Source organism: Eretmochelys imbricata, chromosome 27, assembly GCF_965152235.1.
Source record: "Eretmochelys imbricata isolate rEreImb1 chromosome 27, rEreImb1.hap1, whole genome shotgun sequence".
NCBI classification, from domain to species: Eukaryota; Metazoa; Chordata; order Testudines; family Cheloniidae; genus Eretmochelys; species Eretmochelys imbricata.
In genome coordinates, this window is record NC_135598.1 from 8,406,891 (window position 1) to 8,422,016 (window position 15,126).

The following is a 15,126-nucleotide window of genomic DNA, read 5'->3' on the forward strand; positions in this document are numbered from 1 at the left end:
TGTGGAGAACAGGGGCTACTCCACACAGGGACGGCTGAGCTGGAAATTAAGCTGTAGCAGCCGGAAATGGCCTCTCCGCTCACCCTCCACTTCCCTCGCCCTTCACACAGAGGATGTGTGGATTACACCCAAGGGTTACTCACTCACACACAGTATGGATAGGACGCAGACTCCAGTTCCCAAGCTTTGATTAAGTCACCCAAAGCTTTTCAGGCCAAGAGAAAATGAACTGCCATTCAGCACTAGCCTGGCACCCACAGGGCCTGGGTTCAATGCCAAGCTCCTTGGGACGGTCTCTTCCCAGTCTGTGAAATAGAGACAGTTATGAAATATTCTAGCCCCTAGGAGCCCCAGTCCTGGACCAGGTCCCATTGTGCTAGGTGTAGAAATGGAACAAAAAAAGACAGTCCCTGCTCTTAATACTCCTTCTCCAGGTCTTTCTGTGGAAACTCTTCAGAGCAGGGTCTTTCACTGTGTACTTAACTGCACCCAGCACACTGGAGCGCCGATCTCAGTCAGGGCCTGTGAACATAACAGCAACCTAGAAGCTTCTGCCCCCTGCTGCTCCGAGTGGGTACAGCACATTGTGTGTGATGGGCCGGATTCTGGTACCACTTGACTCCCAGGGAGGTTTGCCTAGTGGGAGCGAGGGCATGCCAGGCAGAGGGCTCATGGCTGCCATTCGCCGAAGAGAAATCAAATGGGTGCATCTCTTTATGGGTTTTTTCGGGGAGACGCTTGGACAGGGTGTTCTGCTACTGATTCTGCCTGCAACCCCTTGGGCAAGTCTTTGTCTATTTGTGCCTCAGTTTCCCATCTGTAACATGGGGATAGCAGTGCTGCTTTCCCTACATCATGGGGATGTTGGGAGGATCGGCGCATTAGAACTTGGGTGGGGCTCAGCTTTCGGAGCAGCCAGTAGCACCCTAGGGTGGGGATCAACGCTCCAAAGCCCCTTGGAGCTAGACAGGGTGCGGCGATCACTTTGCCGAGAGAAACGGGGGGCACAGAGAGTTCTTCATCCCCCCACCCCTATCCAAATTCAAATCTAGTTGCTGGGCTCCTCTTGTGGTGCCTGTTTCTAGTGGGATGCTGAACAAGGGCCTTAGTTAATGGGATGTAGGCAGGTGCTTAAGGGTTTTGCTGGCTCAAGTTTTTGAAGGGATGTTCCTGGCTGGGTGTGGGAGGGCAGCACGGCACAGCAAGGGTTAACAGAGTGTCGCCATCCCTAGAAACACTTGCCAGGTCTCCCCGGCCTTTTTAAAGACCTGGCAGAGAGTCTCTGGTGACTGGAGGGAGTGGTGAAGTTGGTCATGCTGAGATAACATAGGATCCCTAGGCTCTCCCCATAGATAAGGCTAATCACACAGCTTTGTCTGTCTGTATCTGCAGCAGAAGGCAATCAGCCCTCCCCCCCCCCGGCACCCCACCATCCTCACAGCCTGGCCTGGCCACCTGCCCCAGCACCCCATGGGCAGGGTTTTGTCTCCTTCCCCCCAGGAAAGTTCCAATTTCCTGCAGCCAGGCTCAGCCAATGAAGCTATCCAGTGGCAGCCCTTGGTTTAGCCTGGAGATCAGGGACTGGATCCAGATGCCAGTCATTTGAAACCCAGGGCTCCAGAAGGGCCTGGCAGCGGTTTCTTACACCTGCCATGTAATGGGGTCTGGAGAGACTACAGAGAGTGGGGTCTAGTGGTTAGAAGCAGGGTCAGGCCTCCTGGGTTCTATAGCTGTCTCTGGGAAGGAAGTTTCAGAGTAACAGCCATGTTAGTCTGTATTCGCAAAAAGAAAAGGAGGACTTGTGGCACCTTAGAGACTAATCAATTTATCTGAGCATAAGCTTTCGTGAGCTACAGCTCACTTCATCGGAGCTTCCTTTTCAAGGAAGTGTGGTCTAGTGGTTAAAGACACAGAAGCATTCCCCCCCGCCCAGAACTGCATTTTTAGAAAGCCCAGAAACAACCTTGATTTGCTAGAGCACTTTCCTCTGTGGTAACATGGGCCCCCTTTCCCTAGTGCCCCCTGTCCCCTCCCTCACCTCCCCAGTCATTCCCCTGACCCTGCAAGCACAGGGCTCCCCTCCCATGGCACAAGTAGGGGAACAGGCCTTAGAATGCACATGTCCCATGTGACCAGATCGGTCTCTTCCTCTGCATCCATTTCATGTGTCTCACACACACCCACCCACCCCTCCCCACCTCCCTTGAGCTCAGTGACTGCTTCTCCCACACTGCAGGCTGGTTTCTGCATTTCTCTTCCCCCCTCGATTTCCTGATGCATCCTCCAAGCCCAGCAGTGAAATAGTCAGATGGGCACTGAGTGCGTGTACACCCCCCACCTTCCCCGGTGTCCATCTGAGCTGCCAAACTGAGAGGGCTGGGGCTCAGAGATCCTCTCTCCTGCCCCCTCCCTCTATCTTTCTTTCCAGCCTAGATCAAGTAGCTGCAGGCTTGTGACATGGATGCAAGTCTCTGCTGCAGACATCCAGCATCCTCAACCCAAGCATTAAAAAAAAAGTCTGGAGTCAGCCCTCCAAAAAGCACAAGATTGGCTTAAAAGTCATGACATTTTAAGTGATGAGCAAGGTCAGATTTTTTGCATCGGGGTGTTGGAACCTTTTGGGGTCTCATTTTTCAAGCTTTTCGCCGTAGCCGGGGTGGGGGGGCCAACAATATTATTTTGTAAAGAAAAAAAAGGGATGGCTGAGATTCTCACGTAAACAACATGACTCAGGGGTTGGGGGCTTTAAGAAACCCCCAAAAAACACAACTCATGGAAGTTCAGAGGTTACAAAGCCAAAAGGGACAACTGTGACCCTGCACGACACAGGCCATAGGACTTCCCAGAATTAAATTGGCAGCCATCACAGAGCCATCTGATCATTAAGCTCACCACAGTAGATTACATCAGCACAAACATCCATATCTGTGAAAGGGCTGCTCGCTCCAGAGTATTCCTTTGGGGCCAAGTGGGAATGCCATACAAGCTCTGCCTCAGTTTCCACTTTTCAGCCAGCTTTATAGATTGCAAAGCCAGACAGGACCATTTGTAATCATCCAGTCTCACCTCCTACATAACCCAGGCTAAAGCCACGGGATCGACCAGGGTCACACTGTGAGTCTGTGGCAGAACAGGGAGTTGAACCTAGGTTTCTGAGATCCTAGGCTAATGCCCTAATCACCAGCCCAGCCTTCCTCACCAGCCCTGTCTTTACTCCACCACCCTTCCTCAGCTAGAGACTTGCAGCAACTTGGCCCATCACCAGAGTCATTACTGAGAAGGTCCCACCTTCTAGAGTAACCAAGTCCAAAAGGGAACACAAAATAACAGCTTTTCTACCCATTCCTTCTTACAGTCTATCCTCTGGCCTGCCTGAATCTTGCCTTGCCCCAGGGCCCCCTTCTCTCTGGCTCAGAGCGGTCAACAGGCAAACCCAATCTGCTGCTGTCCTAATGTTGCAGGGTGTGTTTACACGGCATCCAGGAGCAAACCTCCCAGCCCACTTCAACAGACTCATGCTCTCAGGGCTTATGCTAGCTGTGACATAGACAATCCTACAGGAACCTTCCTCTTTTCAGCAAGCTTCTCCCAGGCCCCCAGCCCTGCCCTCTCTCTCTTATTTATCCCAGAGGCCTGATTGAGTCACATGGCCTATCTGCTCTACCTGGGGAGGCCAGGGAAGTATCTTCTACAGGTGAGGTTGAGTCATCTCCCCTTAAAGGGCCAGCCAGCCTGTGGCAGTAGCCACAGTACCACAGAGATGGTATTTACACTGGGGCAAACCTCCCTAGGCAGGGGTGGATCCTGCAGACAAAGCACCCCTCCCTCTGTGTGTCTGGTGCCTTGTCTCTGTGGGGTATTTCCTGCGACTATCCCGGCCATCGCATGCCCACTCGGGCACAACCGTGGTATCCGTGCTGAGAGCAGACAAGCCTCTGATAACCTTTGACCAGCCAGCTGGTCACCCTGACACACTTTGGTGTGACCCTGTGTATTGATAACCTCTGGGGCCAAATGGGCCAGGGCGACATTGGCGTGCCTGATCTGGTGTCTGCACTGTCTTAACCCTTTGTGGGCATGTCGTCTCTCCCATCCTTTGCACACCGATCGAATGGAAAGAAAGCAAGTGGGTGCCAAAGACCCATGTGTGTGAGCCAGACCCTATTCCTATGCACTGTGGTGCGGGTTGTAACACGCAGGGCTTTAAAATGGCTCGGAGCTGTTTCCTGTACGATTTTGTGGCCAGGTCAGCATAGGGGTTCTCCTGCTGCTGTCCCTCTGTGTCCGATCTCTGCTCCTCTCTGTTTCCTGAGCGCTGCCCATTGAGTTGGGAGCCATCCACCCCGTGCTCTCCTCCTCAGACTAAAGCCAGGGCAGAGAGGCACAGGGCACCGGACCAAGGTGACAGCCAGTCGCTGACGCAGAGGTGGTGCTAGCCCATTGGGGGCCCTAAGCAGGAATATTTGGGGGGTCCCCCGCACATACAACAAAAGCAAATGCGGGCCCCCTGGAGCTGCTTGAGGCCCTGAGCAGTTGCTTAGTCTGCTTATGCCTAGCCCCGGCTTTTGCTGATGTGCAATAAAACCCGCTTTGAGGGGGTGCCAGAGAACTGCAGTGGCTGGGGGCTGGGCTGGGGCTGGCGATAAGCTCAGTGACATCGGGGTGCAATGGGGCTCCCTTGATTTCAGGGGGGTTACTCTGGGTTCACACCAAGGGGGCTGAGAGCAGGAGCCAGCCTGCTGGCTCGGCGTCTCTGCTGTAACTGGCAAACGTGGGTGGGCTGGGGGGAAATTCTGATCTGAAATGAGGGACGGGCGAGAGGTGGGGAGGGGAGGGGGGTTGGTGGAGGGCAAAGGGAAGAGAGGCAGGTGGGGGGAGGGGAAGCAGGTGGAAAGAGGCAGGTGGGTGGGCTGGACCCCCCCATCTCTAGTTGCATATTTTCCTTTGAAAGCATCTGTACCCGGTGAGGACTGAGCATGTGCAATGGGGAACCTGGCACTGGGAGGCCCTGAGTCAGAGAGGGGTGGGCCTCGGTCACTTTCCGAGCTCCAGGGAGGTCTGTTCACTCACCCCCATTCATTTACCCCCGGCACCCACCCACCCACAGCCACGCACACACCCACACGTGGACGCCCCCGACACACACACTCACACCAGGCCAGTCACACTCACGAGTCACGGGTCCCCGTAGCCTGAAGCGTGGGCCAGTCCCCAGAGGTGCGCCCACAGGCTAGCTCACAATCTTCCACTTCGCAGACACAGATCGTCCATGCGGCTTAAAATAAGTGGATGGTGCAAAACCAATCTGTGCAGAGCAGCATCACGCTGGCCAGGTTTTGTTCGATTTGGTGCCAGCTGCCGATCGGCCAGGTGGCTGAAATGTGTTTTTCCTGCTGTCTCTTGTGCCTCCGAGGTGCGTCCAGGGCAGCCTGTGAAATCTAGAACAATTTGCACTGACGTGCTCCCGTGATTTTCAACCACCGACCTCAAAGGGCTGTGCAGAGGTGGGGAGGGGCTGATCCTGTTTTACAGGTGGGGAAACTGAGGCACGGAAAAGAGGGGAATGTGATTTTCCCAAGGTTACGCAGGGCACGGCTGGGAATGGAATCCTAGGCCAGCGCCCTGTCCAGGCCATCAGGTTGCCTCTCTCACCCTAGGCATGATCCATAGTCGGATGACCAAGCATGGACCACACACCAGCCCCAGGCATCAGGAAATGGACACACAGGGAGGCTAATAGCCTGGAATCAACAGGAAAGGCAAATACTTGATCCCTCTGGGAAGCAGCCCAAGGTTCCCGAGTCAGTCAGTGCCAGAGTTGGAGAAGCCTCTTCCTCTGCCTATAATGCCATGTCCCCTGGGCATGGTGGCATGGAGAGAACCTAGTGGTTGGGTTGGCTTTACCGGGGAGTGGGGCTGGTTAGGTGAGCAGGGCTGGGTGGGGTTTGTATCACTCTGCTATTGATGCGAGAAGGGTCAAAAAGGCAGGCGCTGGGAATGAGCGCTAAGGAGCATTGATGCTCTGGCCATTTGGGGTCCACAAGGTCTCTGCTGAGATGCCAGTTGGAGGGCTGCCGCTGAGCATGCTGGGTACGTCCGGGCAGCCCACACCGGCTGCGCAGCTGAGCATGCTGGGTATGGCCGGGCAGCCCACACCAGCTGCGCAGCTGAGCATGCTGGGTACCTCCGGGCAGCCCACACCAGCTGCGCAGCTGAGCATGCTGGGTACCTCCGGGCAGCCCACACCGGCTGTGCAGCTGAGCATGCTGGGTATGGCCGGGCAGCCCACACCAGCTGCGCAGCTGAGCATGCTGGGTACCTCCGGGCAGCCCACACCAGCTGCGCAGCTGAGCATGCTGGGTACCTCCGGGCAGCCCACACCGGCTGTGCAGCTGAGCATGCTGGGTACCTCCGGGCAGCCCACACCAGCTGCGCAGCTGAGCATGCTGGGTACCTCTGGGCAGCCCACACCAGCTGTGCAGCTGAGCATGCTGGGTATGGCCAGGCAGCCCACACCAGCTGCGCAGCTGAGCATGCTGGGTATCTCTGGGCAGCCCACACCGGCTGCGCAGCTGAGCATGCTGGGTACCTCCGGGCAGCCCACACTGGATGCGCAGCTGAGCATGCTGGGTACCTCTGGGCAGCCCACACCGGCTGTGCAGCTGAGCATTCAAGCTACATCAAAATGTAACGCCCCTGCCATACTACCTAATGGTCTCAGCAGTGCCCAGAGCTCTCTGCAGCAACAAGGCCCTGCTGACTGTGGTGAGGGACCTGGATTTTGCAGCGGGCTGGACGTTCTGCTCTCACTGCGCAGGTTTCTGCTGAACTGAATGTGGAAATAAAGGATGCGATCAGCAGCCTGATCTCTTGTTATTTATCTTCAGATTCAATACAGTTCCCATTGGTCTTCTCCGACATTGTGAGCATGCCACCGATTTTGTAGTTAACCACCCATGACTGCACTGTGGGGAGAGCTGGCAGCTTGGCCATCTCTACACGGGTTGCTCTCGAGTTTTTTACAACCACAAGGGCTAGAAAGGTAATTCAGAAAGAAGAAATGAAAGCTCCCAGCCTATACCTGCAGTGTAGGGTGGCTCCCATGGCAGATTCCAGGCTGCAAAAATCAGAGATGACAAAAGGCTCTGGTTCTAGATCCACCCGGGTAGAACACGCCGGCCAGGATGTTGGACAGTCCAGGCACATCCTGGTAGATCAGGCGTGCTGTGCATACATGGAGGTAAAACACATCTAGAATGCTTGGCAGCATGGCAGGTGTGTCCTACCTGCATGCGGCTGGGCCATTCAGCAGCATGACAGGTGAGCTCTACCAGGAGCTGCTATTTGGCAATACATTGGGTACGTTCTGCCTTGACATACCTAGAACCTGTGGCTGCACCGCCTGCATCTAGGTAGAACAACCCTGTTGAGCCGGTGAAAGTTTCAAACGCATCCATGCAGAATGTGCCTGGAACCTGCCCCCAAAGCCCAGTGAAGTCAATGGGAGCGTTTCCTTCAACGTTAGCGGGCCAGGCATCAGGCCCTCGGTGGACTACTGAGCACAGCAGGTCCAAACACCTGGTGTGATGCCCAGCGCACTGGGCGCGTGCTATGCCCCTGGGCTATTCACGGATAACCGTGGTATGCACATGTTAGTAAATACAGGCACGCTTGCAGTGAGATCGGCAGGAGTTGAGCCCTTGCTTCAAATGCCTCACGTAACGTCCGCCAGGGAGATGCCTCACCAGAAGCACTTTTTAAAAAAATCAACAAAATTCGAGAAGGGTTCCCCGCCTCACGTCCGCCCAGGGCTTTCCCCAAAGGGAATCCCCAGAAATTGGTAAACAAGATATTGCAAGGACAGGAGCTGGGCCATCCACACGACCCACCAACAAAAAAAAAAAAAAAAAAAAAGTGCATTAAACCTAATTTGCAAAAGTCAATGAAGTTAGTAGCGGGCGAGAGAGATGGAGGCAAGAGAGATGGGGGCTGGGCAAGGTGGCGGCCATGGCCATGGGCAGGGAGGGGAAGGCTAGGTTCTGCAAGATGGTCTCTCCAGATAGCGCTGTTTACGGGGCCGCAGTAAGGGGGAATCTCTAAGTGGCAGGGGAGCGCGCCGGGCTGGTGGGCCAGAGAGATTAGGAAGGTGAGCATGACTCAGGAGTCTGAAGCGCCTCTGGCTCGATCGCGGGTCTCTTTACCATCTCCCCGGGTGGCAGGCTACCACAGCTGAGCCAGGGGCTCCAGGAGGAGAACCCAGCTGGCAGGCTTGGGAGGCTTCTCGGGATCCCACCGGGCACTGGTAGGTCAGTTCGCTCATTCGCTCGCCCTTGGGATGGAGCTGCACGGGGAGTGTGGCTGAGTGGGTGGAGTCTGGGGGGGGAGGGGGCGGAGAGGGGTGTTGGTGTCTTCACCTGGGGGAGCTTAGGGGGGAGAAGGGCCACGAGGGCAGCTCACTGGTATCTCTGGAGGGAGTTGGACTGGCAGACACTCTAATGCAATGGGGTTCGAGATCGGCTAAGGAGATGATCTGCTCGGAGGTCGGAAAGTTGTGTGGCTCCTTCCCCCCCCCAGCCCCGGGAACGCTGCGGGGTTTGGAGGCTGCTCGGAAGTCTGGCGAGTGTTAGCCCCTAATCCTAGCCGGAGGCCAAGCAGAACCATTCCCCCCTCTCAGATCCCTCCCCATATTTCCTGTTGGATACGGGGCTCCCTGCCATTTCCTGTGCTCAGCTGGTGTGTTGTTTGGGCAGCTGCCTTGCGGTGATGGTGCTGGCTGCGACTCGGGTGACCAGATATCCCGATTTTATAGGGACTGTCCCGATAGTCGGAGCTTTTTTTTATATAGAGGACTATTACTCCCCACCCCGGTTCCGATTTTTCACACGTGCTGACTGCTCACCCTCGCTGTGACTTTATGGACATGGGCACTGTGCCCGGGTCACTGAGACCAGAGTCTGCCCCTTGGCGTGTAAAGAAATTGGGGGGCTGGTCACAGAGCTTGGCGTGAAAGGGGCTGTGAAGAGCTCAGGCCAGCAGAGGAGAGAGGGTAGCCACAGAAGTGGAGTTGGCTGTTCACGGAGGCCTCGAGGACCTTCCTGGGGCTGACGGAGGGTCCTGCTGGAGTTGCAGGGCCGGGAGTGGGGTTCTGCAGGAGAAAGGGGAAGCTGAGCACGCCCAGCGGCTTGCTGTTGCCTCCATCCAAACCCAACCGACTGCTGAGCTCCTGTGGCCTGGCCTTCCCCCGTAGGCCTGGGGATCGGAGGGGCTGGTTGTCTCTCCAGGGCTGGCTGACACAGCTCGTGGCCCTGCCTTTGAAGCCCAGAGCTGGGGGGAAGCTGCGAATCACCCCAGCTCGGCTTAGCTTGCATGGAGACCTGGTTCTCTGGCAGGCACCCCAGCCAGGGCTTGGGGGTAGGGGGAAGCGGTCACCTTGGTGAGTTTTCTCCATGGGGATGTTGATTGTTTAACGGCTGTTGCTTGTGAGGTGCCCAGAAGGGCACAGGCTGAGAGGCAGGAGCCATCTCAGGGCTCTATACTGGGGCACTGGGGGGTATAGATTCCATATGATGGGCCGCAGGGCTCTATACTGTGGCACTGGGGGGTATAGATTCTATACTGTGGGTCACAGGGCTCTATACTGTGACACTGAGGTTATAGATTCTATACTGTGGGTCACAGGGCTCTATACTGTGGCACTGGGGGTATAGATTCTATAATGTGGGTCACAGAGCTCAATACTGTGGCACTGGGAGGTATAGATTCTATACTGTGGGTCACAGGGCTCTATACTGTGGCACTGGGAGGTATAGATTCTATACTGTGGGTCTCAGGGCTCTATACTGTGACACTGGGGGGTATAGATTCTATACCATGGGTCACAGGGCTCTATACTGTGGCACTGGGAGGTATAGATTCTATACTGTGGGTCACAGGGCTCTATACTGTGACACTGGGGGTATAGATTCTATACCGTGGGTCTCAGGGCTCTATACTGTGGCACTGGGGGTATAGATTCTATACTGTGGGTCTCAGGGCTCTATACTGTGGCACTGGGAGGTATAGATTCTATACTGTGGGTCACAGGGCTCTATACTGTGGCACTGGGGGTATAGATTCTATACCGTGGGTCTCAGGGCTCTATACTGTGGCACTGGGGGTATAGATTCTATACCGTGGGTCTCAGGGCCATATTTGGGGCAGGGGGGTACAGATTCTGTACTGCGGATCACTGCTATACACAGTGGCCTCAGTGTCATTTGCTGGGTCAAGGGATGTCAATCGTTCCAGCACCTGAGCCCTGGTGAGGGGGAGAGATAGCCCCTCCCCCATCTCCCCCCTTCCCTACCCCCCCCCCGCCCTTTCCCACTGTCGGTTCTTTTTGTGCCGTTTCACCCCTGCCCCCCTCTGGGCTCTGGCTGCGCCCGGCTCATGCTGCAGTTTAACTGGCGTGTCTCCCAGGGGAGGCACGGAGCTGCCCCCCTTTTGGGGATTCCTGGAGCTGGGCTACTAAGAGGGACGTTCTCTACTGACCCCCCAGCTCGGAATCAAGGAGGGGAAGGGAGGGGGTGGGGGTTGGCTGCACAGAGGGGCTCAGCCCATGGACTATCAGCATGGTGCAGAACACAGCAGCCAGGTGCTGATGCAATATCCGCCCCCTCCTCCCTCCTCCTCTAAGTGCCGGGAACGCCCTTTACTCCAAAGCATTTTGCAAACAGAGCTCGCTTTGCCCACTGCTGAAATGCAGCCAGCTCTGGGGAGGGGCGTGGAGCTGTTCTACTGTGCACAGCCAGGCCACGCGAGAGCTTCTGGGCAAAGACAGAAGGCTCTGTGGGAGTCTGGAGCGGCACAGCCAGAAGTGGGGCAGTGGGCTAAAACCGCCCGCTCTCGCAAAAAGAAAACGCGTCGTGACATCGTCAACGATCACGCAAGGCCAGATGGGGCGTTGGCTCAGTGCTGGCCAAGTGCCGTCGGCTGCGTGACTCCCTGCAGCCCCTGGGGATTTCCAAGCTTAGCCACAAAGCGTGCCCCAAGAGGGATGCTGCCTCGCCCTGCCGGCTCTGCAGCGCTCATGAGCTGACGGGCTCTCCGGGTGCAGACCGTGTGTCCCCGTGTGAGCTCACGTCTCATGGCCACGCACTGTGACCCAGGTCCTGGCTGCACACACATGACAGATCCCCAGCAGCACACGGAGCTGCTGAGCTTATGGTTCTCCCGGTATCAGTCATGCCACCAGGCAGGCAATACAGGGCTGGACCCCGAATGCTTCGCTACCCCATTCCCCCTCTAGCCCACCACCCACCTACCAGGCTGGCCATGTCTTCAGTGAATTCCCCGGAATATTCATCCTACGTTTTCTCTGCGTGTGCCCCATCCCCTACGAGGCTGCAGCGAGCTTGCTAGTTCTCTGCAGTATCCTGTGACACGGACCCTCCAGCTCTCCCCCCGCCCCCCCTTGCTCTCATGGGCAACTCCTTCCTGGGGGAGGGATAGCTCAGTGGTTTGAGCATTGGCCTGCTAAGCCCAGGGTTGTGAGTTCAGTCCTTGAGGGGGGCCATTTAAGGATCTGGGGCAAAAACTGGGGATTGGTCCTGCTTTGAGCAGAGGGTTGGACTAGATGACCTCCTGAGGTCTCTTCCAACCCCGATAGTCTATGATTCGTGGCCAGGGCAGGGAAGCCCAGTTATCTGACCCAGAACCTCCTACTGGCCATATGCTCGGGGTTTCCCAGAGCCAGGCACTGCCATACAGGGAATCGATGGGCCCTTGCAGTGCCGGGGAGGGGCAGGGGGCTCTGAAAATTCATCCCGGAGACCTCTCTGAGGCAGGCAGGAGCAACTAACGATCCTAATGGGCTAACGCCAGGCTAGCTGGGGTCCAGACCCTTAGCGCCCCAGAGGCCGCTCACAGGGCTGCAGGACCGGGCCCAGCCAGCTCTGAAAATGGCCTAAGTACATCTGGCAAAGGATGCCCCAAGTCCGAGGTCAAAAGGCGAGGCAAGATTCTGCCTTCAGGCAAGTGTGAGACAGTGGGTTAGCATGTGATTGTGTCGCCTTCTAGTGGCTGACCCTGCTACTGCACTAGCCTGCCACTTCTGGAAAATCTGCTTTTTGCTCAGGCGTCAGAGGGCTGTCCTGTACGCCTGGTGCTGGATGGTCCCAGGTTTGATTCTCACTGATGAGCAGGGTGTCTGTACAGTGCATGCCTGGCTGCAGCTTGTTTGCTAAGACAGGTGCGGCTGTGTTGAAACGGGGCTCCCAAGAAACCAGCTTCAAAGACAGGTCAGGCGGCCAGTTTGCACGGAGTCAAAGCTGCGTTCGAACCTAAATTCACAAAATGCATTGATCAGCAAGGAAACAGACACACCCTATGTAGTGCATAGAAAGAGACCCTCACTGTTTGCTTTAGCCTTGGTGCTTGCTGGCTGGCTAAAACCTGCTGCAAACCAGTTTAGCTGGGATTATGATGTGCTGAGGACCCCAGGTTAGATCAGGATTTGGGATATGAACTCTCCCAGTTTGCTTGGTTTTTTTGGGGGGGGAGGCCTGTGGGTGGGCTGCATCTGGGGTTCCAGTATGATCTGTTAGAAAAATGAGCTGGAGTCCTGATATTTGCGACTGAATCTGGGTCTGAACTGGCCCCATGCTGTGGCTCTCCTCCCCCTTCTATTACGGGGGTTCTTGTGGGGAATGAAAGAGTTGGCTTTGAATCCAGACTCCCCTGCAGTTCAGGGTTTGTGGTTCCACAGGCTGGTTTGGGTGGGTCTCGAAGGCTTCTTCAACACACAGAAGTTGCACCAGTTTAATTTAAACACTTTTAAAAACTGGCACATTCCTGTATTGGTTTACGTGTGGCTTATTTTGGTTTAGCTTGAACCTGTTCCTGATCAGCTTAAATAAAATCAAATAAGCCTGGTTTAAACCAAAGCTGGAGTGTCCACACAGCCTTTGGGTTTCGAACTTGGTTTCCCACCCCATCTTAAGTTAAACCAGAGCCACTCTGCATCTAACCAAGCCCTCGTTTGACCCTGGTTCGGAGGTCAATGCAGACACAGCCTAAACGTGTTGCCTGGGTGCACTCAATGAAGGTGGGTTACACGCTGGGGAGCTGTGGGTTGGTACGCCGCTCTCACCTCTACTGGGGACTCGCTGAGTGACCCTGAGCAACCCTCTACATCTCATTTCCCCTGTTACTACCTTAAACGTCAGCGTAGCAAACTCCCGGCATTTGGGAGCGGGGCTGTGTCGCAGGAGTGAATGACTCCTGCGTGTGGCTCTGTGCTAATGGGGAGGGGGGCATAGGGACATGACACCCCCAAATGTGCTCATAGCTAACCTCAAAATAAACAGTTTCCAGAAGCCCAGAAAGCTCAGATGGAAACGCAAACACCATCTGCACGTGGGTGGCAGTCAGCAGGGATGGACAGCTGGCACCAGGGATTGATGCGTTTCCTACGGTACTCACCGCCAGCCCTGACAAAGGATTCAGAGCTTTATTACATGAGTCCCTTGAGGCTCCAGCTGAGACCAGGGCCCGACGTGCCAGGCGCTGCACAGGCCGACTGAGAGACAGAGCTTTGGCTCAGATCCTCAAAAGTATTGAGGTGCCTAACTCCCATAGACATCACTGGGAATTAGGCACCTCAATAGCTTTGAAGATCTGGGCCTGACAGTCTAACGAGGCCAAGCAGATAATGGGTTATCACTGTACAGATGGGGAATGGAGGCCCAGGGAGATGAAGGGCCGGATTTCCGCTGGGTCGGGGGACACAGCACTTTTGGAAAACCTGGCCCTTGGAGTTTGGCCTGGTGTCACACTGGAAGCCATGGTAGCGCTGGGAACTGACCCTCACTCTCCTGAGTCCCAGCTCAATGCCTGATCCCTCCTCCCAAAGCCAGCCGTGCACCTGCAGAATAGGCATGGATCCACTTCTGTGCCTATGCTCTGGGATGCTGCAGAGAGGGCCAGGAGCTCCCGGGGTAAGCCAGGTCTAAGGAGGAGCAGGGGCTGCCATAAATGATGCCTGCAATCCGGTATTCTGCAGGGGGGGCGTGGGGATCCCGGCATGAGCTACCATGCCAGGCCTACCTCACGCTATCCCTGCCTTTCCTGACATACATTTCTTCCCTTTGCCTTTTCAGCGATTTGGGCCCATCGGGTGATGCTGCCTCCGGGCTGATTGCTGGGACAGAGCAAGAGACGCGGGGAGAGGAGCAATGAGCAAAAAACCCATGGAGGATCCAGGCCAGGTAGTGGAAACTCAGAGCCAGACTAGATCACTGCCCCACTCAGTCCATCCGGCCGCCCCCGCTGCTCCCTGCTTTCCTCAGGGCAATCCCTGCAGAGCTTTGCTACCATCCCCCACAGGGAATCCCTTCACGGACACCTGGCTTCACACTGGGTTACCATCCCCCACGGGGAATCCCTGTGCGGACACCCTGCTTCACACTGGGCTACCATCCCCCATGGGGAATCCCTGCACAGACACCCTGCTTTACACTGGGCTACCATCCCCCACGGGGAATCCCTGCACGGACACCCTGCTTCACACTGCACTACCGTCCCCCACGGGGAATCCCTGCACAGAGACCCTGCTTCACACTGGGCTACCATCCCCCATGGGGAATCCCTGCACGGACACCCTGCTTTACACTGGGCTACCATCCCCCACGGGGAATCCCTGCACGGACACCCTGCTTTACACTGGGCTACCATCCCCCATGGGGAATCCCTGCACAGACACCCTGCTTTACACTGGGCTACCATCCCCCATGGGGAATCCCTGCACGGACACCCTGCTTTACACTGCACTACCATCCCCCACGGGCAATCCCTGCACAGACACCCTGCTTCACACTGGGTTACCGTCCCCCACGGGGAATCCCTGCACAGACACCCTGCTTCACACTGCGCTACCATCCCCCACGGGGAATCCCTGCACAGACACCCTGCTTTACACTGCGCTACCATCCCCCACGGGGAATCCCTGCACAGAGACCCTGCTTCACACTGCGCTACCATCCCCCACGGGGAATCCCTGCACAGAGACCCTGCTTCACACTGGGCTACCGTCCCCCACGGGGAATCCCTGCACAGACACCCTGCTTCACACTGCGCTACCATCCCCCA

At 56.1% G+C, this 15,126-nt stretch overlaps 1 protein-coding gene across 4 annotated transcripts in view; it reads left to right on the forward strand.

The window, feature by feature from the left end:
• Positions 1-8,125: 8,125 nt before the first annotated feature.
• SLC4A1 (solute carrier family 4 member 1 (Diego blood group)) overlaps positions 8,126-15,126 on the forward strand; it is a 42,061-nt gene continuing 35,060 nt past the window's right edge. For 2 of the 4 annotated variants that reach the window (XR_013344642.1, XM_077806592.1), the window contains exons 1-2: positions 8,126-8,302; positions 14,139-14,246. Coding sequence is in view for 3 of the 4 variants with exons in the window: in XM_077806592.1 (XP_077662718.1) it covers positions 14,214-14,246 (33 nt within the window). In the remaining variant the exon portion in view is untranslated. Of the gene's footprint in view, positions 8,307-8,521; positions 8,541-14,138; positions 14,247-15,126 lie in introns of those variants that run through there. The other 2 variants (XM_077806593.1, XM_077806594.1) reach the window with 2 other exon arrangements.